Source organism: Choloepus didactylus, chromosome 1, assembly GCF_015220235.1.
Source record: "Choloepus didactylus isolate mChoDid1 chromosome 1, mChoDid1.pri, whole genome shotgun sequence".
NCBI classification, from domain to species: domain Eukaryota; kingdom Metazoa; phylum Chordata; class Mammalia; order Pilosa; family Megalonychidae; genus Choloepus; species Choloepus didactylus.
The window spans coordinates 101,535,161-101,560,977 of NC_051307.1; the positions used below are offsets into that span (position 1 = coordinate 101,535,161).

The 25,817-nt window shown below is 36.4% G+C and overlaps 1 protein-coding gene across 1 annotated transcript; it reads right to left on the reverse strand.

The window, feature by feature from the left end:
* Positions 1–6,609: 6,609 nt before the first annotated feature.
* Positions 6,610–24,728, reverse strand: CLDN16 (claudin 16). Its single transcript, XM_037844350.1, is given in 6 exon segments — positions 6,610–6,792; positions 7,433–7,624; positions 8,735–8,899; positions 12,324–12,426; positions 24,298–24,471; positions 24,473–24,728. Coding segments are annotated over 6 exon segments (927 nt in total). The 5' UTR covers positions 24,632–24,728; the 3' UTR covers positions 6,610–6,658.
* Between the last annotated feature and the right edge of the window lie 1,089 nt (positions 24,729–25,817).

Below are 25,817 nucleotides of genomic sequence, written 5' to 3' on the forward strand. Positions count from 1 at the left end.
TCAATATTTAGATTTCTGCACTGTTAATTTTTTAAAACCTTATGTATGTATATTTTCTTTATATTACAGAGATTCTCTGGGTTCTGGGATAATGGGCTTTTTGTTTGTTTATTTGTTTTCTTAATCAAAAGAGGATAACCAATATTGTATTGTTCAGTGTATTGTTTTCAGGGACACTGAACAATATTATCAGGGACCAACATTATCCACCTGAGACCAATTATTCCTGAGCTCAAAGCTATGGAATATGTCTTGGAAACAATTTTTCTACTTAATTCCCAGTTTATCATCTTAAAATGAGATTGGACCTGTTCTCTCCAGAATGAGAATGTTGAAATAAGGAAAAGAAACAAAAAAGGTAAAATAATTGATTTTCAAGAAGATTAAAGTGTAAAGGAGAGGGTACAGTAGGGAGATTATCTTGGAAAAAAGAATTATTTCTGCGATGCTGAACCCTGGCTTGATTAGATGTGCTACACAGATGATGCTCTCTGCACTTCATTCCCTAAATGAGGCTGACTATAGGAAGGAGAGCTCTGTGGTTACCTGGTAGAATAAATTTAGCACCTTAAGAACTTGAGTTGCATTTCCAATGGTGACATTTAGGGCTTTGTAGCAAACATCTTCATCTCAATTTTCCTTCCTGCCTCATTGTGAAGTCATTATTGAATATCAAAGCCCTAATCTCACAATTATGCTACAGGGACATGGAACTGCTTATAATTTCTAGAACATTAGTTGCCTTCTCTTGTTTCTATTTATTAGTGCATATTGTTCTTTTTGCATAGAATTCTTTCCCCTAACTTGCTTGCTTAGAAATGCCTGTGGTGGTTTGGAACCATATATACCCCCAGAAAATCATGTTCTTAAAGCTAATCTATTACTGTGGATGTGGACCCATTGTAAGTAGGCTCTTTTGGTGAGGCTAGTTAAGGTGTGACCCACCTCATTCAGGGTGGGTCTTTATTCTCTTACTGGAGTCCTTCATAGGAGAATGAAATTCAGGCAGAGAGAGAAAGCCACAGAAGCAAAAAGCTAAAAGTAAGGAAACCTGGAAGAGAAGGGAAAGACCAGCAGACACCACCATGTGCCTTGTCTGGTGACAGAGGAGTCCAGGATCTCCAGCAGCCCAGTCTTCACGAAGAAAGCATCGTCTTGATGATGCCTTGATTTGGAAATTTTCTCAGCCTCAAAACCATAAGCTTGTTAGCTAATAAATTCCCATGGTTAAAAGCCATCCCATTTCTGGTATATTGCTTTCAGTAGCTGTCATTGCCCAAGAGGGCTTTTGTAGCCAAAGGACTAAAGAAAGCACCGGGCACATTCTGAGACATGAGCCCTTAGTATCGGGCTTACTGACAGGATGGAAAGTCAAGTCATGTTGCCCTGAATTCAGGAGCTTTTCTGAATGGAATCAGGAGCTGTTCTGAATGGCGGCAGGTTCAGACCTCAACATGAAAATACTCCACACTTTGGGAGGGTTGAATAAGCTGGTTATAAGGGCTCAACATTCCAATGGGTATGGGAGCACAAGGTGGGCTTGCAACATAGGGAGGTATTGATTGTAATCCACAGGGAGAAGGGGAGGATTATAGATTATTTTGTAGATAATAGTATCTCAGGGAGTCTCAGGGAGGAGGTAGTTATAGATTTCATGTAGCACCGTGGGCTGATTCTACAAGGAGAATAGATCAAACTTTAACTGTCCTAGGTCAAGCAAACTGCTGTGTGCAGTCTTCAAGACACTTGGGGGCCTGGGGTTCCCACAGCAGCTTTGCAAACTAAAACAATGCCCATAATCTTTCTTTACTTAGCTGAAAAGTTACTTCCTCTGGGAAGACTTCCCTAACTATCAGGTAGCTTTTAGAGATTGCTTTTCTTATGGCATTTTGTATTTTTTTTGTAATTATTTTTTTTGCACTGTAATTTATTAATGTCTGTGTTCTCCCGTGACATAGGGTGCTTAAAACTCAAAAATGGTCTTTTAAATAAAATTGCATAAATGTATGCACAAAGGAAGGAATAATCCAATGAACAAATCAGTTGCATGCAATAGAAGTTTAGGTCTTCTAGACCAAGGTATTATTACCATTCTTTCACTTATTTATTTGAAAATATTTACTGAGGACCTGCTATGCATCAGATAACATGCAAGGCACTGGGAAGACAACACTATACAAAGACAAATGTTTTTCCCCTCTTAGTGCTTAAAGTTATATAGGAAATTGAGAAATGAAACCAACAACCACACTCATAAGTGAAGTGTGATGGGTGCAAAGAAATAAGAGTCCTTGGGTGTTAAGGGCATACAAGTACCTAACTCAATCCCCCGACCCCGATCCCAGAACAGTGAAAGAAATGAAGGCTGTTGGAGGGTGGGCAAGTAAGGGAAATGGTGGTAAACAATAAGGTAGGAGATGTACCCAGGAGCCAAGTCATGAAGTCATGCCAGCCTTGAAAAAAACATATAAAATTTTTGTTACTTTATTCTAAGAACACTAGGAAAACATTTTAAACGAAGAAGAGACATGATTCAATATGTGTTTTTAAAAGCTCCATCTGGCTGCAGTGTGAACAGTGAATTGGAGGAAGGAAAAGAGTTGAGGCAGTGAAAACACTCGGGAGGCCATCGGAATCATCCAGGAGAGAGGAGATAACGATTTGGGGTAGGATGCAGATAATGACTGAGACTAAGAGGATGACTTACGGTCTTTTAAGGAGTTAGGATCTGCAGCATTTAATGTTTGATTGTCTGTGGAGGTGAAAGTGAAGAGAGAATCAAAGACACTTCTAGTTTTTTTCTATTAAGCCTGTAATTCCTAGTATCTAGCCCAAAGAAGAATGGCATAAATTTTTTTTAATGAATTAACTTGAACATTGTTTAGATTCACATAGGCTTGGACATAGATTATTCAAATCATGGTTCCAAGAACATTAATAACAATGAGAAATGTCTAACACAATCATTTCCTTTAAAACTCTATATTATTTTTCTTATGCTATTATCCAAAATAATGAAACAGTAGGGACATTTGTAAAATGAAGGTGTTAAACTGGATGACCTAAAAAATCCCACTCCAGGATTGTTATTATTATATACGTTCAACTTTCAGTCATTAAAGAATTGACTCTTCTCTTTTCTTTAAGTGACTTTTTAAGAATTATTTTTATTGAGATATATTCACATACCATGCAGTCATACAAAGTGTACATTCAATTGTTCACAGTACCATTATGTAGCTGTGCGTTCATCACCAAAATTAATTTTTGAACATTTTCATTACCACACACACAAAAATAATAAGAATAAAAATTAAAGTGAAAAAGAGTGATTAAAGTGAAAAAGAACTCTGGGTGCCTTTTTTTTTGCCCCCATTTTTCTACTCATTCATCCATACACTGGACAAAGGGGAGTGTGGTCCATATGGCTTTCCCCATCACATTGAGAACTGACTCTTTTCTAACTTTAAAAATGATTTTATAAGTTTCAAAAATATTTTGGGAAAAATACATTCCTTATTATCTATTATATATATTTACAAATGCATTACATATATATTAATACATGAATAAATTGTGTATGTGTGCATGTGTGCACAAATTTCTAGATCTTTGGGAAGAATTATTCAACAAACTCTGTGGTTCTTAGATTCCTCATTGCTGTGATTGGTTCTCTATATAGTGAGGGTTACCTTTAAATGAAAGGAAAAAAATAAATAAATGAATATAAATGATGGGAATAATTAGAACAGTAGGTGTCACTATGGAAGACCATTCCACAATAGAGCAAATGCTGAAGGATTTTCTAGATAATATTTTCTTGCTTTTTTATTTCTGACTATATTTTTCATTTGTTTCAGTCAAAAAGCCATGAAAGGACCATTTGAGGAAGAAATATTTCCTGGTTGAGAGCTGAAAACCTTCTGCTGATACCAGGAAAGCATCAGCATCAAACTGGCTTAACGGGTATCAGCAGTTCAAAAGAAAATCCCAGAGATGATGGTGGAGTGCCTCTTTAGTGAAATGGTCATCACCAAAGCTCTTGATAGCACATAAAAACAACACTGTGTGAGAAAATATAAACAGCAATGACCCAAAGTCAAAAAATGACTCCCAGGGGTGTAAATCTCCCTGGCAACACAGGATATGACTCCCGGGAATGAATCTGGACCCAGCTTTGTGGGATTGAGAACATCTTTTTGACTAAAAGGGGGAGGTGAAATGAAACGAAATAACGCTTCAGTGGCTCAGAGATTTCAAATGGAGTCGAGAGGTCACTCTGGTGGACATTCTTACGCACTACATAGATAACGCTTTTTAGGTTTTAATATATTGGAATAGCTAGAAGTACCTGAAACTATCAAACTCCAACCCAGTAAGTAGCCTTGACTCTTGAAGACAATTGTATAACAATGTAGATTACAAGGGGTGACAGTGTGATTGTGAAAACCCTGTGGATCACACTCCCTTTAAAAATGGGGACAAAACCTAAATGAAAAATAGGGTGGGATGGGGGGGATGATTTGGGTGTTCTTTTTCACTTTTATTTTTTATTCTTATTCTGATTCTTTCTGGTGTAAGGAAAATGTTCAAAAATAGATTGAGGTGATGAATGCACAACTATACGATGGTACTGTGAACAGTTGATTGTACACCGTGGATTATTGTATGGTATGTGAATATATCTCCATAAAACTGAATTAAAAAAATAGATCGGTGTGACCAATGAACAACTATATAATGGTGATGTGATCAATTAATTGTATATTTTGGATGATTGTATGGTGTGTGAATAAATCTTAATAAAAAAAGTAAATGAACAATGGAGGGAGGAGAGGTATGGGATGTTTTGGATGTTTCCTTTTTATTTTAATTTTTATTTTATTCTTTGGAGTAATGAAAATGTTCAAAGTTTGTGGTGATGAAAGCACAACTATATGATGATACTGTGAACAACTGCTTGCACACTTTGAATGTTTGTATGTTATGTGATTATATTTCAGTAAAATTGCATTAAAAATTTAAAAAAAGAAATGAGTTCCAAGGGATTCTGAGTGTGAAAAGGTTTTGGAATATCTTAAGTAAATTATTTTCTTTATATTTTCAAAAAAAAATGCATAGAATAACACCCATATAATATTAGCAGTAGTACACATGACCTACAAATAATAAAAAAAAATTTTCAGTTATCTACTTAATAATGGGCATGAAATGAAATGGAATCAATTGCTCTTGATTCTAAGATTAGATTGGAATTGCTCCTGAGAATACTGGTAAAGGTTGCAGATATGTTGTGAAGTCATGAACAACATCCTCAACATTAGTATATGTACTAGGTTTTCATCTTCTCATTTTCACATTTTTAACTCTTTAAATTTAAAACACTTCTTTTGGGGTCTTCAGAGATTCATAACTTAATTTCCATGTTGCCAGTGAACTAATTTCTAGTTCAGTGGGCATTCTTTATAAGGTACAGCAAGGGCATTAGAGTTTTTCAAGTGTAATACAAGGAATCAGAAGACTTGAGATTAAATTCTATAACCATTTGAAAAACTCTACCATTTAAATAAATCCAAGATGATTACATTATGAATATGAATGAAATCCCATTAGCAATCATTCACTGACTTCTTTAAGTGTATCTATAACTCCGTTTTCAGAAAAGCACATATTATATAAGAGGAAAATTGATTCTTTTGGTAGAGAGTTGTGATCCTTTATTTCTTTCATTCAACAAATATTAGATAAATTTTATCATATGTCAGATATTATACTGGCTGCTGAGGATCCAAGGTGAGTGGTGGGCATCTGTATCGATGAATTCTAATCTGGTGCATTCATGAAACATATTTGGAAGTTCAATTAAAAAAAATGGGTGAACTCCCTGGCTTTTTTAACTGCTGAAGCCTAATAATTTGGCAATATATGGGTAAGCTTGGAGTACTGTTGAAATAATACACAGTTCTCTTATGTTGTTAATGAGGTAGAAAATCACAACTGCCTCCAGTATTAATTTAGCATTTGCCTTGGACATTTAGAGCATAGAAGGGGAACTTCTTATCTTTTAACTCTCACCGGTGGCTGGTACTTGAAGCTGTTACTTTCATTTTCTATTTTAACAGAATCAGTGCAATGGTAAGCTTTGATATAGCAGTTTGAATTTGGAAGACTCATCTTCTTTGAAGTTATCAAATACTTCACTCAGTCAAGAAAGCAGAAAGTGAACCAAAAGCTAGGGAGAGAGCTAAGAACTCCTTGATCCTTTCAAAAATTAGAATCTCTGACCTCCTTTGAAAGTTGCTTTCTATTCTTAAAGTTTCATTTTATTTTAATATCGCCACGTCATAATCTCTAATAACAATGTACAAATCATGAACAAACATTTCTAAGTTCTAGCAACCTTATCTTAAAGTATGGCAAAAGTTTGCGTGTGTGTATGAGAAGCGGGGGAGGAAGGGAGAGAGAGAGGTGGGGGGTAGAGAGAATGAGTAAGAAAATAAAAATAATAGAAAGGAGAAGCAATAGGTGAATCAAACTTTTTTATTAAGTTGAACATGAAGTCTAAATCACTGTTCCTGGACCAACCCGTTATTTTATTAACTTGAATACATTGATCAATTAGTTAAATAATTATAAACACAGACTAACATGTAGTACTTTATACCCTGGTGTCTACAGCATACATTTTGGCCGTCTCTGTCCGAGGGGCCAGGTATGACTGGGCCATGGAAACACGGGCAGTGGAATAAGCCTTCCTCACGGAATAAGGATAGTTCCTCTCAGGTCCAACGTCTGTTTGAAAGAGATAAATTCAGGGATTCAAAAATAAATAATGCTCAATATACTTTGGAAAATAGAAAAATAATTTCATTTTATGTGTTCCAGGAAAGAGGCTAGAACATAAATATCCTGAGTAGGAATCATCTGAGAAAACCCCAGGATTTTCGTTCTGAAAGTTATTTTTAGATTTAAAATTTAGCCAAGTAATTTCCATTTTTTTCTAATGAGAAAAGGGATTCCTCCTTTATTTGTGATATTTCTGGAAACCAAATAGTAATACATTAAATTCTTTAATGTTGTTTGGTAACAACAAACATTTGGCTTGGCTCTCAGCCCACTTCTTCAGTTAACTATAAATATGAATTTTGTAGATTGAGTGAAGTTATATGTGTAAGATAATGTATCCAAGGAATCATTATATATTTGAATATTGAAACTATTTTGCTGTAGGTTTTCATTTTCACCAAATATAGCATTGACTGGGTATTAAGGCTAGAGCATTGCAATTCAATTGTCCTTGAACTGGAATTTTTAATGGCAATAGGTAAGGATTAAATAAGTAACATTGTTTTGTGCTGATGAAACCTGTTTCCATTGGATTGGGAAGGATACAATGGAAGCAAGGAAGTGTGCTACTTTATTTTGTTCTTACCTTTAAAGAGGTATAAGCAGCAGGTGAGGAGAGCTCCAGACAAAAAGCAACCCAGAGACCCAGCCATTCCAAGCCAACAGGACCAACCAAATTTATATTGGATGCCAATAAATATATTGTGCAAAACCAGAGAAGAACGTTCCACATAAACATCAACAGCATACCACACAGAGCCAATGATTCCTGGGGCACCTGAAAGAAAGGGATGATGCTAAGAATAGTGCTGGGAATTCTCCAAATGTAAATCCAAGGATACTTGCTTACTGCCCAAAATATATGATGCCATTCAGAGGGCTGACAATAATACTACGGTTTCATGGAAAACTCAAATTTTGTACCCTTCACTTCTGTCTATTCCATTGGTCTCCATTTTACAGATGAGGGAATGGAGAGATAGGTTAAACAACTTGCCTAAGATCATACGTTACACCAATATATCTCCAGATATTTTTAATTCCAAAGTCCCTATCCATCTGCTGTCCCGCATTGACTGGTCATGTTCCCTTTTCTATTTGCTTTGCTAAACTTCTGCTGCTACCATATAAGAAGAAAGTTTTCTCTCTGGGAGAGTGTGTTCCTTGGTTTCCAGTCTTCCTGAACTCTGATTTCTTCAACAATATACTGCCTTTCTTTTTCTATTAAGATCCAAATGTGACATCACATTGTGATAGAGGAAGACTAGGCTTCAAAGTTGAAAATAGGCCTGGGTAAAATATCGGCTTTGCTGTTTCACTAATAGACAGTGTTCAAAGTGCTTCTGGACTTACTGCTTATTAGTCATGCTTGAATTGTTACTCTTCAGAAGTCCATTTCTTCATCTGCTTCTTAAATGGGAAATAATATGGTCTATTCATTACGACCTGTATGACTAAATGGGTTGGCATGTAAGAAAAGCCTAACATAAGACTCTGCAAAATGTAGTGCATTGATAAAAAGAATTGGTGGGGGGTGGGGAGTACAGTGTCCATGAGGTACAGTGAAGGAGGTGTATGCTTGGGGCTTACTTTAGGATTTAAATTCAAGAATAACAGCAAAAATCTATTTACAAATTTTATAGCATCAGATACATTTTTAAATGATAAAACATAGTTTTAGTAAACCTTAATCTGGGATATAAAGAAAAGATTAATTATCTGATTTCAAAATTAAAGTGGGGCTGGTAAAACAGTCTCCTTTATTCTTTCTTCTAGAGAAGCAAGCTACTTATGACGCTAAAATGAATTTCTGCATCTGAATAGTATTCTTCTTCCTCTCATTTCCTCAGATGAGTATCTTCACCCCATCACCAGCCCAGACAAGTACCTGCTATTAGTAATGTGGTTCCAGCAACAAAGCAGATGCGGACTTTGATGTAGTGCTCATCAGGGAGGAATTTCACACAATCGAGACCAAGGAGCAGGGTGATGAATCCAAACCCAGCTAGAATATCTGCAGTAATCATCAATGCGCGAGTCAATACCAGCTTCACTGGAAGACCAGGGCATGTCGTTCCACATAATCAGAGGAAGGAAATATGTTAACTCAGTCTAAAGACATACATCAAAAAACAGACAACCACATATGTTAACACAGACCCAAGGATAGAAGTCAGACATTCAATTTATATGAATTTTGAAGTTAATACCCTTAATTTTTTTCATAGCACTCAAAAATCTTATGAGACTCTTGACATTTCTATTTGTTTAAGCATGATTACTACCTGGTCTTTTGGAATCCTAGCACAATGCCTGGCATATAGTCGAGACTAAATAAGTGTTTTCCATTTTGTCTCCGGCTCTGGAATGAGTCTTGCTAACAAGTGTTAGAGCTGAATGTGAGTTGAAGGTAGTGCATTTGTTCTGCACAAGTTTTCTAATAAATATTGAACTGAATGAATAAATGAATACATGATTATTACATTTGTTTGAAGTTTTATTGAACAATTAAAAAAAAAAACACTGCTTAAAATTCCGTGCTGGAGAGGAGGAGAAACTATTTCAAAGGTCCTCTTGCCAATTTCACGCTGCTGGGAGCCTTCAGCAGATCTTTAGAAGGAGGGAAAAGAGCTTGCGCTATCGAGAGAAGACTACTTCTGGAAGCCAGATCATGTTCTCTTCAGGCTTGACCAGGAGCCTCCTTGGCTAACACTCCATATTAACCTTTCAGCCTTGCATTGACAACTGAGCATATTTTAGAACTAGAACAAAAAAGACTATATAGTAGAGTCCAGGGAAGAGAAGATCAAGTAAATAGAAGTGGAATAGTAGCAGTTGTCTTGTGAAGTAGAAGCATCATCTCCAACTGTGAAAACCTCCTGAACTGTGACATAGTGATGCTAAATTAAAAATAGGAAAATTATATCAAGAATGGGGGGTTAATTAACTGAATTCCAGATCATTATTACTTTAGTTGGCTGATGGATAGAAGTAACAAAATGTATGCCTTTAAGGATACAGTGTTTAATTATATTTTATTTTATTAGCAATTTTGTGTTAAATCCTTGCATTTTAAATCATTTTTTCCCAAATAGTGAAGTGACCTTAGCACCCATTTGATAATAGGTTGCTTGCAAAAATGTGACTGACTTTCCTTATTTAAAGTAAAAAAGTATTTTAAGTATATAAGAGAAAGGAAACCAATGCATAAAATCAGCTTAAATCTTTTTAATAGCTGAATATAGTATGAAAGATTATGTTAGTATATATGACTTATATTTGTTTCTAGAAAGGAGTTTGTCAGATCTCAAAAATTGGAATTATTTTAAAAAACTTTTAAAACACTTAAAAATGTTCCAAATCTAAGGCCCATTTTTCCCAAAATTGAGGAAAGGGAAAGTATATCACTCCTTAGATCATGTCACTTTTTATATTTCAACAGATCCTCTTGATCCCCCAAATGACTCCCCTTTAGACATCAGGAGTTCCCATACTTTGGAGTATGGAATTGGAACCTGGCACTGCCACGCCAGCAGTGCCATCAGGATGGCACGTCCTGAACTCAACCAGACACCCGTAGGTCCTGGTTGCCTCTTTCCCTTTGCGGAGATGTTGGGCCCTCCAACAAGATCCTCTGAAGAGCCCAGTACTTATGCCCATGGGATCTTCCAGGGGCGCTGTGGCCAGCACAGTTCTCGGAGGACAATCATGAGCAGACTCTCATGCTGGCTGGTGAGAAAAAAATTTTTTTTTGATTGTGTGTGATTTGACTGCCAGAATGGTATTAACACACTGATTTAGGGACAGGACAGGGGTAGGAGAACTCAATAGTCCTTATCAACAGGGGCTTTGCAAAAAAAAAAAAAAAAAGAAAAAAATGTATTTGGGCCCCACATGTTGGCAACACAGGGTAATGGAAAAGAAGGGTTGTTTAATGATGGTGTATGAAAGACAGCAAAGGCTAGAAATGAAATCCGACTTCCTCGTAAGTAATATTCTTGCCTAGAGAGTATAGATACATTATTTTACCAGAATACATTTTCATCTCTGTTGCCTCTAGGCAGATGATAGAATTAATAAAAGTAATGGGTATTTAGTATATTATTTGAAATTAATAGGTATAAAATAGTATAAACAAAAGATGAAAAAGAAACATATTACAATGTAAAGAGTGGTTTTCTCTTTGTAGTGGGCTTATGGCTGATTTTATTTTCTTCTTGCATAAATGCACATAACTATATTTAAAAGTTTGCAATGTTAATCATTCTTTTTTTCTTCTCAGATCTAACTACGCCACTGTATTTCTAGACTAGACCCCGTACCCACATAAAATTTCCATTCCTATTGGCCAAATCATGCTTCTTAGTAGGTAGAACTGAGATAGCATAGGGAGGGGAAAAGGAAAAAGATTAAAAAGGAAGGAGAGAGGGAGGGAGGGAGGGAAAGGAAGACATGTAGGCAGGCCTTATGAATTGTTTTAAAATGTTTCAGGGACCCAACTCTTGAATGGCAAATGAAGTCATTTTAATGCACTGCTCCTTTTAAATGCTTTTCCCCTGGACTGAAAGAGCTGTCCAGAGGAAAAGTCATATTCCAAGAGTTTACTTTTCATTTATCTTGAGAAAAGAAGTTGCCATATGGTGCCATCACCCATCATTTGCTTTGAAAAAAACCACTTTGCTTTAACAACAGGACTGGTATTTCTTGGCATGGTTCAAAGTTCTCAAAGGAAAAAAAAATGCCATGGAGAAATGGAAAAGGATTGAGAGAATCACCAAGATTTTTTAATCTAAGAGATTTCTCTATTCATAGAAACCTGGGTCTTGCTAACAGCTACTTTAATTTAAAGTGAAACATAAGGACGGTGAAGGATCTGGCATTAATGTTCCTGATATTTTTTCATCTTCTGGTCCCATGATTCACTGCCTTTCTTGGACTATCTGCCTGTCAGTTTTTTCTGTCTCTGTCTTTGCCCCTCTATCTCCACTTCTCTCACTTTTAGCAAACTTCCAATTGAAATAACTGAAAACTCACTATTTGAACTAAGTGATAGCTCAAAGACATTTCTGAAATACTTCTAATCTAATCTTTCAGTTTTAATCATAAAATCACAGCACCCTGAAGAATTCTTTTCAATTCAAAAAGCTTTTACTATAAGCTATGTATGAGGCAGTGTGCCAGGCCCTTTTGAGGGATAGCAGAGATGGATAAGATAGTTTTTCTAACCTCAAGGAATTTATAAATACAGGGGAAAAGATAAAATATGCTAAAAAAAAAAGTTTCAATTCACATTTCAGAGATGAACTCAATTTTCAATCAAAATATTGAAAACTGGACAGAACCTTACTTAGCAAAGGACTGCAGAAAACAAATGACATGATGGAAAACCCGAGCTCAGTATTCTTTAGTGTTCCTTTCCTAGCAAGCAGTTTCATAAAAGCTTTGTCACTGATAATGGAGGTCTAAGGCATACGTACAGGGGTGTTCAGCAAGAATGGAATCGTAGTCATCACAGGTGCGAATCCCATCAAAAGCATTAGTGACGCACTCCCACCAGAGGCCGCGGCATTTTGTGCTCACCTGGAGGTGGAGAAGATGCTGTGTGACACAACTCAGGCAGACACACTTCCTCCCACCCCATCCCTCCACCCCTGTGATCAAAGGCAGAACTCGGCTGTTGTGAGTTTGCTAGCAAAGTACAGCGGTTACTAGTATGATCAGAATTTCATTTACATCAGACAATGCATTTTATAGTATTTTTAATTAAAACACTTCCACCATTGGAAAACTAATTTACTTCCTGATTTCAGGGGGAGAAATTAATCATGGCTAAGATGGATAAAATCAGAACTAAATATATTCAAATATCTATGGCTGGATCCATCATTGAGTCATAGTTTAACATGGAGGCAATTTATCTCACTTCTCTGTACTGACATTTACTCATCTAAAAAAACAGCCATAATAATACATGGTAAATGCTGACATCTTGAGTCTATTAGGAATGTTATTAATTTTTCTTCATATGAACAATGATTTCATGAAGAACAGTGTTATATTATTTGATTCATAAATTTAAAATAAATGCCAAAGAAAGCCATACATAAAGTCATAAATAAATGTAATATAAAGGCCCAAAGCCTTCCCACTTCCTGCTCCATTGACAGTTTACAAATGCATCAGCTATGATATGGATGTAAACAAACTGAGCATTAGTTACATACAATCTGACAACTGTAAACCTCTTTCACTTGGAAATGATGTGCAGATGATGCTGTGTCCACTTAGAGCTGAAAGGTACCAGTGCCCTGAAACTTCTCATACTTTATAAATTGTAAGTCACAGTTTTCTTAGAATTGTAAACATGCCAACAGAAAATAGTTTCAAGTATTCTTGATGGAGCTCATGCACATGGAACAGAACTAATAAGATTGTTCTTCTGACTCAATTATGGATTCACATTGCCTTGGAAATCTGAGAAGAGTTTAGTAAAGTTTAACCAAGAATTACCTTAGAAAATGAAATCTTAAGGTTTCCTCAAAGAAAAAATTAATAACTGAGCACAGTGGGAAGAGAAATACAAAGCATGGGATTATAATCGGTATGGGGAGAAAAGGAAGACACATAAACACAGATTGCTTTGCAAAAGAAAACCATTATCATGTAAGACATGCAATATGAAACTATGTCCATGTTCTGCTTTGAAAGTGTGTTGTGTGCCAAATAAAACTCCAGTGCTTGCAACTCCATCACAGTTTTGAATGTGGTACTTCTACTATTACTTTATATTTAAAATAATGATATTTGATAATAATACTATACTGAGTGTATACTATGAAGTAGGTACTATTGAAGCATATGATCTTATTTACAATAAGATCCTAAAAAGACCCTATGAGATAGATGTTAATATTATCTGGTAGTTTACAAATAAGGACATGGAGGCACAGGAAGATTAAGTGCTACGCCCAAGGGAACATGATCAATAAATGGGGGAGCTAGGGTTCAGATACAGCAATCTGAGTGTATGCTCTTAAGCACTGCAGTATACTTAAAACCCATTTTTAAAAAATTCAAATCCATTTCAGGTTAAAATTGGATATAGGAAGATAGCATTGGATGAAACACACCTGAATTTGAATCTCATTCCAAGGTCATAGTTCTACAAAACCTCACTTTGGCTGGCTCTTCTGAAGTTAAATCAGAAGGGATGTTCTGGAATTTATGGAAGATGATCGGACCCAACAAACCACAGAGACCAAAAAATCTAACCATGAAAACTTTTGTGAAATTTAACACATCAATTTCTAAACAAGAAGGTGAACATCTAAATCTGGATAAGCATTAAATTTAAGTTACAGGGAAAAAAAAACTACAGACTTTTAAGTATAAATTGACACAATTAGCTGTGTTGTAAACTTAGGCAAGATCATTCCTTTTTTTAGCCTCAATTTCCTTATCTGTATGAAGGATACAATGATAGGGTGGTTACATGAGCCAAAACTTACAAGCACACACACAGTATATATGATTTGCTTAATAAGTGATATTATTAGAGTTATTATACATTATAACATCCAGAGAGGTGCGTATGTCTAGCTTTACTGACCAACCATAATGAAAGTAGAGGGAGATCACTGGACTGAATAGTGGCCCCCCAAAATATATGTCCACATCCTAATCTCCAGAAACTGTGAATGTTACCTTATTTGGAAAAACTGTCTTTGCAGATGGAATTAAGTCAAGGATTCTGAGATACAGAGATCATCCTGTATTATTCTGTTGGGCCCTAAAGCCAATGACAGATATCCTGATAGGAAACTTATAAAGGAGAGATACAGACAGAAGGGGCAGAGGCCATGTGACCCCAGAGGCAGAACGGAAGTGATGTGACCACAGTCCAGGAATGTCCACAGCCACCAGATGCTGGAAGAAGTGAGGAACAGATTCTCCCCAGAGCCTTGGGAGGGAGCGGGGCCCGCTGATGGCTTTATTTCATACTTCTGGCCTCCAGAGCTGTGAGACAATATAAGTTTGTTCTTTGCAGCCACGTAGACTATAGTAATTTGAAACAGCAATCCTAGAAACTAAGACAGTAGAGAGAGAGATGGCTTGCACTAACTTTCCTACCATAATAGAAAACAGGCCTTTCATATACTTTTGGCTTTTGGTCCCTTAGTTAACAGAAACACATTGGAACTAGTTTATTCTGGATCGAGCTGGGTGATGTGGCTTTGAGAGCACAGCTCTGTAATCACACAGGGACTGTCCACAAATTCCTGCTGTCAAACTCACCCATTAAAAAAACCGTCACACGAACTACAGTCATTCCTATTACGTATGAGTTTATTTAGAAAGAAATTTCTTATTTTGCACTAAAATGATGACTTCTGTCTTTTCCAAATAATTCCCTAGTGGTGTCATTTTCAAGGCTATTGATCATTTACTTGCAATGACCATATTTAGAAAAGCAATGAGCTCATTAGAGGAAACAAGGAATCCAATTTCATTAGCCATTAATGCTCAGGGGCACACCATTAGATCGCTTGGTATTCACGCTTAGTTAAGGTCCGTGAGAATAGTGGCCGTAATTAACTAAGCTTCTGTGTTAATAGAGCACTTACTGGAGACACCCTTAAAGGTGCCTTTGTGCAAGAAAGACAAGGTTAAAATACTTTATCATATTTAGGAAAGCCCTCCTTATCTATAACATATAAACTTCATTCACCTCTCCCCCTGTTGTAAGACAGCTTCTTAGGAACTCTTCAAAAGACAAACAAGTCTAAGTTCTCAAAAAGTTTTTTAAGACTAGGTTCTTAAAAAAGCAGAACAATGCTTAAAAGTTTACAGTTAACCTTTCTTAAATGGCAAAAAACCCAAAATGTTTTATAGTGGGGAAGTTTACAAGTTAGACTTGATGTTAGCTGAAGCTGAGATTAAATCCCACCTTGCTGGGTAGTAGCTGTGAGAATTTAGACAAGCTTTTAAGCTGCTATAAACCACATTTACTATGCCATAAAAGGAGAAGAATAATACATACATCATAACTTTCTTGCGAGGAGTAAATGACCTTGCGTATCTGAAGCATTTACCTCAGTACCAGGCAAGTACGAATCTGTCAATAAATGTTAGATATATTATTGTCTATTTCCAGTTCATTGTTTTGTTTTTGTTTTGGAGGAGGAGATGACATTTTGAATAATGTTCACTGAAGAGAGAGATATGAGATTTAAGTTCAACTTCTATTTTCGATATTGATTCTCTTGGAGAAATATTGTTTACTTCTCTTAGCCCATTTTTATACTTCTGACTATTTCCTTTTGGTCTGACCAAGGAAATAAGGCTGACAATAGAAAAAAAACATACTATAAGTTATTTCTTAAATGCTCACATATGAGAAAGAAAATAAATTTTGAATTAATAACATTATTAATGCGTTAGCTATATTATGATATATGTAGTATCCATACTGAAATACAAAAGTAGTTTTTTCCCAAAGTGACTGGTCTTTCAATTATCAGAAGGAGAAAAGTATTTTCACAAGATTATCTCATTTTTTTGTTAATCTTCTGTTAAGTATTTACTGAGAACCTGTAATACATCAAGAACTGTTATGATTAAAATTTTATTACTTCAAATGAAAGTTGCCCACATTCAAATTCATTTTATCTCCATGATTTATTCTCCTCTAGAGTTCTCCTGTAGTTTCTATTTGCATCAATGACACTACCACAATTTTTTCAACATAAAACAAATATTATAACTATTATGCCTAGCATGTATTCTGATTATTTATATACTAGTTTTACTTTCCAATTGATTTCAAATTCCTTCAGTGACATTTGAGGCTACAAACTTTCTCTCATTCCTCTCATGATCTCATCAGCACCAAGCACCGACTTACACATAATAGGAACTGACGGTGCATTTGTTAACATGAAATGATGTTAATATGAAATGATGGAACAGCTATTAAGAGACTTGGCATATTTGTTGAAAGAATGAATAAATGAATGAAATATCATGTGAGCTGATCTTTGAAATCTCACATTGAGGCCTAAATTAGAATTATCTCTTCAGAGAAACTACATTTTTTCCTCCTAAGCAAATTCTTTTAACTTGCTACAATTTAAATTATTTTCAAGGTATGGATTTATATCCTCTTTTAATAAGACAGAAATAAAGATGTATTCCCATGGCACATCAAATAAGGTTGGTGAAGAGTATATTCTGGTCTAGAGAATACAGCTTTTCTGCCTGATGCTTCAAAACTGAGAAAGAAAGGAAGAAAAGGGGGAGGGGGTGGGAAATTATTATTTTGTAATCATTTACTCAGCATAGGTTGTGATTTTTGTCACTGGGCAGTAATCATTGCAAAGTTGTGATACCATACTTTCATAAGGAAAGCATTTTAAATGTTTAAATATTTAGCTTTAACAAATGATAAAATAAATGTTAAAATTGAAATATTTAGAAAGTTCAGATATGTACATCACGTCATATAACCATGAAGATCACAAACATTTCATTTTACTTACTAAGTTTGCATTATCCCATTCCTTGCCACTTATACCTTTAGCCAGTGCTCCATAAATAACCAGGTGACCTAAACCAAATATATCTTAGTGACTAAACTAATGGTTTTCTATTATATAAAGCATCTTATAAATATCAAACATAGAGTAGAAAGGAAAGACAGCATTTATTATGTCTCTATTGGTCTTGCCACCTTGTCCTCATTAAGGCCTGCCTTAAGTTCTTATAGACTCTGGGCTTGTAAAAAATAATAAAATTTAAAAAACAAAAAAATTCAGAATCCTAGTTTAAAAAATTCAAATGTATCTTATGTTGTTAAAATTGAAATGTTTCGAGTTTTGGTAGTAAAATAGATTACTTACTATAGTATTATTAAAACTTTAACATTGAAGTTGCAATGTAAATATGTCAACATATTTATTAAAATGCAAAAATATATTAGCCAATGCTGGTAAAGTAGTATGAAAATTATAAATTCTTATAGCATGTGTAAACAAGATTGAGTTTAAAAACTAATAGATTTTACTGGCTTATTCCTTTTTATTTTCCAGTTGATATATTCTTTATCCCATATGTAGTATATTTATCCACAAATCCTTGTGTATAGAAATTTATAACCTAATGCATATTTTTTATAGGTAGGCTTAGCCTCCCCCTTATAACCATAAGTTTCATAAGAGCAAGTCTCAAGATTGAGTGCTTGACTTATAAAGTAGGGTGTTCCTAAATTCACATAGCATATGTTATATCCACAATAATCCATCCATATCTCACATTATCATGGTGTAACACTAAGCTTACTGTGTATAATTTCTATATCTAATACATACATATAATCTTCCATGCAGTTGGGAAAGAAATACATGCCAATTAATCAAGTAGTTTTGAAGGTCTCTGATTCTCAAAAGATATATAAAATAGGTGAAGTCTCAGACAAACCTGAGACTACAGTAAACAAAACAAGGCAGGCAAAAGCTGTGTGTTGCTGTGTGTATGTTAGAAATGAGATAAAAAGGGAAATTGGCAAAGACTAGAATAAAGACGTCTTAAAGAAGGAGTATAACAGGCTTCATAGCAAGAAATGCCAGAATCATGAACTAGTTTATGCCACTATAAACTCAACTGGGAGGAGTAATCATCAACATGGTTTCTTAAAACATTTTCTGAGTGGTTTTCTGCTTTAGTACTATGGTAAACACTTTCTGGAACAAGTTGAGTTGATAGGGTCCAGGGTGATACAAGTGCAGTGTAAACTCACTAGTCTTAATAATAGTTTTTTGGCTACTTGATTTATCCTGTTCTAGATCACTCAGTCAAATCAAATGCACATATTAAGCATCAATTTTGAGAACAGTGTATCAGTAATCATCTTTTACTCCAAAGTTCAAATGAGGGTTAATGTGTATGCATTAGAAAAATAGTTTTCAATAATGATCTACTGAGCACCTATTACTCTACCCATAAGAAGTGTCCATAAACTTCTTGAAGCAACACACCATGTCTGTCTCGATCACTGCTCTAGCCCCAGCATTTAGTTTTCATGTTGGCTGGCACATGACAGGCATTCAGTGAGCATAGTTTAAAAGATGACAGACAGACTTGGGAGATCAAGGCACATAAAGATATATAAAAAAGATAATGCAATATTATAAATACTGTCAACTATGGAAAAATGATTGTGTTAGGTAGGCACTGTGGGGAACCTGGTAAGCACAGACTTCATCTAACAGGCAGCAACAGCTCAGCTCTTGGTAAATGTTGCTGTGTAGGGCTGGGAAGTCCAAATGGCCAAATTGACCACGTTTCCAAAGGACACTAGAAATCCAGAGTGTTCCATAAAAATCTCTACATTTTAACTATTGACAACTAATTAAGGTATATAATAAATATCCTGGCCTAATGTTTGAGACTTCTATTTTATTGTCAAACTTTGGATGTGCTGACCTTCCTATTTAGGAAATAATCCACTCTTCACTTCAAAATCAACATATTTATTGAAATAATGTAAAAAATCATCTTGTGTTATTTTCTATATTATTGGTTTCTATGTAAACTTCATGTCATAAGGAGAAAGTTTAAATGTGGAATCCTCTGTTTTGGATGACCCTATTAGATAAAAATTATTTAACATTTTGATATTTTTGCCTTCTAAGAAAGGCTAACCCTAACATTTTAATCACTATAAAACATTGCATTCCTGCCCCACTCCAGGTGTTGTATAATAGACTAGGCCAGAATATTAGTGGGGTGGTCCACACACTTTGCTGCATGATGATGTTTGCATAGTGAATAAATTTCTTCCATAGAAACACTAGGTGAGGGACTCAGCCATTGCTCCAATTGCCCAAAAACACATAAGGTGGATTTTAACCTTGGCTTCCCCCTCTTCATCACAATCTTTCCCTACATGCAATCAATTAGCAAACCCATCAATTCGAGTTCTTTAGAGTTTCCAAAATCTAATGTCTCTCCATGCCTGTTCAGACCACCATGGTCTGACTCCTGTCTGTAGAAAAATCTCCTAATTGGTTTCCCTGCAACTCATTTTACTCTTTCCAACCATTCCCCACAAGTAGCCAGAAAAATTGAACTTTCTAAAATGCATGTGCATGTTTGCTTGCAATCCTCTACTAGTGCATCCTTTCCTGAGGTATAAGATCTATATTTTACCCAATACACAAAGTCCTTGATGACCCAGAGCCCATCTTCTGCTCTCCCCACACTGGAAACTCTTACATGCTGAGATATGTACAATTCCACAAACATACAGCACTCTCATAGCTGAATCTCTCCACGTGCCATTTCCTGGACTTCGAGTACTCCCTACTTTTCCTGCCTCACTCAGATGTTCTACAAGTCCCAGTTTAGGTATCTCTTCCTCTGGGTAGCCTTCATTGGTTATCCAAAATTTGATGAGCTGCCCACTTAGGGTTATTATATATCATAGCACTTGACATATCATACCATAACTATAAATTCACCTGCCTGCCTCCTCCAGGACACTGGAAGCAACTTAAGGCAGCTCCAGATCTCATTTTCCTTCGTAGCCCTGTACCCACCACAGTGCCAGGTATACAAGATGGGTGGAGAATATTCACACTAGAATCCTACAGTGATCAGCCATTTTTCTGGGATTTCAGACATAGTCAGGGGATTTAAGAATGTAAAGACTAAAAAGACCTTAGAGATAATTTAACTCAACTTTATCATATAGTTGAGGAAACTGAGTCTAAGACAAGGGTTATGACTGGCTCAATAGAAGGCAATTAATATAGGTTAAGATGCAACAGACTTGACTAATCTCAACCCAAGTTCTCTTCACCATATCAGTCTTCCCAGAGAATCAAAAATGTCAAGAGCAGCGTCCCTGGCCTCTGATTTAGAGCTGTGCCATCTCTTTTTATCTAACATTTTAATCTAATACAAAGAACTTTACTTATCGAAGCAGGTAACTGTAGTAAGAAAAGAGAATATTTGAGCTTTTTCCCTCTGTGTTACCTGTCACTCATCGTACCCCTCTAACAAGCCCTGAGCTTCTCCTCGCTCTGCACTTTCACTGCATTGACCCCTAACCTGGCAGACCCCAGCTGCCATTTCTACCTTTTGAAATTCTTTGCATCTTTTCCAGGCTTTGCTCAAATACTTTTTCTTCCAAGAGGCCTATTTCCATGTCCCTAGTAGGACCCTACGCTCTTCGATTCCCATGGTACTTTGTCCATTTCTTTCTCAAAATATTAATTGAAGTGGGTATTTGATTGTTGTTGCAAAAGTATCTTTTTCCCCAGTGAATGTACACTCCTAGAAAGGCACATTCTTGCTTTATCCTTGTCTCCCCTAGTAGGATTATCCCATATGTTTGCTATGTTGCATTGTATGGTAGAATCCATTTTCCAACTGTAATGTCTATATCACCCTAAGATTATAACACAGCTAGAAATCCATAATTCCCCTTGTTTAAATTTTCCCTGAGAGCGCATTTTAGTTTTAGTTCTTTAAAAGTTTTTGTTGTTAACGTTGAGTACTACCAATTTAGTAGGCCGAGCCCTCCATCTTGGGGCTTGCCCTTATGAAGCTTGTTGCTGCAAAGGAGAGGCTGAGCCTACCTGTAATTGTGCCTGAGTCTCCCCTAGAGAACCTCTGTGGCCCTCTTACTCTCTCTAAGATCACTCGGTGGGTGAACTCACTGCCCTCCCCCCTACATGGGACATGACTCCCAAGGATAAGCCTGGACCCAGCATCCTGGGATTAAGAAAGTCTTCTTGACCAAAAGGGGGAAGTGAAATGTAACAGAATAGTTTCAGCGGCTGAGAGACTTCAAATGGAGTCAAGAGGTCACTCTCTTGGGCATTCTTATGCACTATATAGATACCCCCTTGTAGTTTTTAGTGTACTGGACTAGCTAGAAGGAAATACCTGAAACTGTTGAACTGCAACCCAATAGCCTTGATTCTTGAAAATGATTGTGTAACGATGTAGCTTACACGGTGTGACTGTGTGTTTGTGAGAACCTTGTGGCTCAAACTCCCTTTATCCAGTGTATGGACAGATGAATAGAAAATGGGGACAAAAATTAAATGAAAAATAGGGTGGGATGGGGGATGGGATGTTTTAGGTGTTCTTTTTTATTTTTATTTATTTATTTATTTTCTGGAGTGAGGAAAATGTTCAAAAATTGTGGTGATGAATTCACAACTATATGACGGTAGTGTGAACAGTTGACTGTACACTATGGATGACTGTATGGAATGTGACTATATCTCAATAAAACTGAATTTAAAAAAAAAAAAACGTTTGTTGTGTCAACATTTGCCCAACAGTTGTTTGTAGTGAGCTGTTAGTATGGACTATAGGAGATATAAAAATGGTGAGGGAGGCAAGAAGGGAGAAGAGTGTAACTGAGTCAGTGAGCTTCCAAACATACAAATGTATGGATAGTTGTATAAATTTATATTATGGCCGATTGAAGGAACAATTATTATGAAAGACTCCTGTCCTTTTAAAAATATTGACAAATAATGAGATCATTGGAAGAGAAGTTGCCTCATTTTTACCCATGTGACGTGGGACCTTCTTAGGGAATATTTATATCAATGCATTTCAAGTATGGGGAATAAGAAAGAAGGTAAGAAATACTAACTCTTGTCCAAGGTTAGCAAGGATTTATTTGAGGTGAATAATGGGACTGTTCATTTCATTCACTTTTAACCAGAAGTGTTCTTTCACAGGGCAGATGGCAAATTGGTTGGAGGTACTTAAATGAAAGCAAGGAGGCACTTTAAGTGTCAGGACTCCCAATCTCTCTCTCCACAAGGTTTGACCCTTTCTAAAGCTCTGTTTCTTCTCAAGTGAAGTTACCAAATCAGTCAGCTTAAGCAAAAAGAGTTTCAAATTGTTCTAGAAAATATTTCTATGTGCTTTCATGGGATTTTGCATATTTTAAGCATTTTTCAAAATATAACTTTAAATATGCTTAAGTCCAACACAATTATATATTAATCATCTATTGCTGGCAGTCCAGATAATGGCAAGCTAGCAGTAGCAGAATGTTTTTATCTGCATTTTTCTCTGAGCACTGTTCAAAGGGCTTTTTAAAATTTTTTTCCATTCACTGCTTATATGCATGGCCAGATAAATGCCCAGTCTCACTTATAGAAGACATCCTACACAGTATTTCAACTCCAGCACAATTTTTATAAATACAATTTTCCAGCACTAAGGAGGTTTTTATAACTTAATTCGTTCTGCAATGCCATGTAGAAGTCAGAACAAAGTTAAAAGCAGGAAAAAATAAATAGCAATACAAAGCGAAATAGAAAGATTAATAGCTCCCATTTCTAACTCCAATTTGAGAGCCTGTTAAATAAAATTAAGAGAAAAACTATATATATATACACACATATACACACACACACACACACACACATATATATAAACTCACTCTTGGGAATCTTTCCTGAACTTCACAGAGGTGACATAATAATTTTTATTAGGGTAAATTGTTCCTTTCAGGGGTAAATAAAAGAGCAAATTGGATTGCTATATACTATTTATTTGAGTTCCTTTTTCTTACCTTCCATTTCCTAAATGTTATTAATGAATAGCAAAAGATTCCGAAGATTTTTTTTCTCATGTCTACCTCTCTCAGATTCCTGTGGCCACAGTAAATACTTTGGACTTCAAAATTACTTCTTTCTGAGCTGCTCCGGTGAGAAAAATAAAATCCTCAAATGTGAACTCACTCACCCATTTCTTGCATAGCAGACAGTTTACCTGGAGCAACTCCTTTTTAAGAGAGAATTTTTCTAACCCAGATCTATCCCCTGTACTTTAGAATGCACTGGAAAGGCACTTCCTCCCTCAGAATGTTTTTGCCTAGCATGGACATTCCTTATAACAAAATTCTTCCTTTGCATACTAATTGGGTTCAGTTTACATGCTTAGAGTCCAATTATTCATTGTCTTAGAGTAGTATCACTCCTTAAGAGGGTCTATTGTCCTACCTCTATGCTGTCATCCAGATTAGCACGTTTATCTTTGAGAGAAGGGGTGTTACTGGAACGGTATTCAATTTGGCATTTTCAGCAATGGGAGAGGTGATTTTCTGAGAGACTCAGTGACAGAGACAATGTAATTACTCCTGTGTGAATTAATCCTTGTGAAAAAAAGAGGGATTATTCCATGACTTCATCTATAAAATGGGGATAACAATACCCACCTCACAGATTTGCTGTGGGCATTAAATGAGTTAGTAAGGTAAAGACTCAGCAAATCATAATGAGAAGTCAGCTAGTCCATGTTGGCTATTACTACTATGATCACTAGTCCTGGTAAATGTCCTGAGTTTGTCTGTGGCAGTGGGGAAGATGAGCAGTTTGGATGGGCTGGAGTGAGAGAGAGAAGTTGCTGACTTCTTACCTCCAGGGAGTCATCGGCATTCACCATCCAACAGTCTGTCCAGGTGGCCAAAATCAAAGACCCAGTGGAGAAAAGGGCAAAAAAGCAAGCAACATACTGAAGAAGATCCCTCATCTTGGCGAGCAGCTGTCTGGAAGGGACACATGGGCAGACGCCAGCCCTGGAACCACTCAGGCAGCCGGAATGCTGTCAGAGACTTCTGTGATTCTGGTACCTGGGGATGTGAAAATACTGGTCTTTTACTTTTCCACACACCCCACTGCAGGTGTCTTAAGTTGCGGTAAGAATAATACAAACAGGCTGCAACCGACAGAGGGGTCCTAGAGGTCATCATCCAAAGCGATCGGCCTCCAATCAGAAGCCAGGTCGGTGAAAGCACTGATTATGTTTTGAGTGGGGGAGAAAAGGAGCCCTGGTAGAGTGCGCTGCCGAGACTGAGGGCTCATGTGAGATGACGGTCGCCAGAGGCTGGGCAAGTGTAAAGATGGAGGGAAGGAGGGTCCCACCCCACACTGGAGCCTGCTCTTTCACAGGCCCTCCAGGGAAAGTGAAGTATTCTCCACCCCCTCAATGAGAAGCTGACACGGTTGACTGAGCGCTATTTTATTATTAGGACTATTTTAATATTCACTGACTACCTTAGGCAGACAGGCCGCCAGTGAAACTGTGCTAAATAAGTGCTTGCTCAAGGGAGTTTGCATTCCAAAGTCGGGCAGAGCAGGCCGGAGGGACCTGCGGTACCTGGCCACAAACTTCCCCAAACTGCAGAGTGGGGTCGACAAGTGGGCATTCTAACATAGGCACACGTTGGGGGAAGACCTTGCTCTGAAGTGTGTAGGCTGAGGGCGCTTGGGCCTCAGTTTCTGTAAAATGATGGCATAAATATCTTCTTTAAAGGTGCTTGGGAGGATTAAATGATATCTCTTTATAAATCATTTAGGACAGTGTCTGACAATAATAATGAAGTGGTTTTTGACCAAGAATACCCTGAATCATTTCTTTTCTCCCATGGGCCAATGCTTGAAAATATTTGTATTGAAAAACAAAACCTGTTCATATGAGGCACAAATGATGTTTTAGAAAGAGTTTTTGATTTAGCAAGGACAACTGGAGTTTCACCTACCCCCGACTGGGTAGTATTGAAGTATATAAATGATCCATAACCATTGGTCTTTTAAAAATACTTAAAAGAGTACACATACATCCGTTTTATTATCATCAGACTTCTCTAAACTAAAACGAAAATTTAATATGATAAAAAAAAATTTTGCATGGGTTTAATGCAGGAGAGAGAGAAAGAAGGCAGGGAAAAGGATTAGAAATAGGTCATTACTCTGGAAGAATCATCTACTAAGATAATTATTATAGTAACAGCTCATCAAGGCAATTAGTTTGTTCCATTTGATAATTGTTTGGTCACAGTATTTAGGGAGAAGACTAGAATTGGGATTGAAAAACATCCTTCAAAATTATATTAACCCCCCTACATTGGACATGACTCCCAGGGATGAATCTGGACC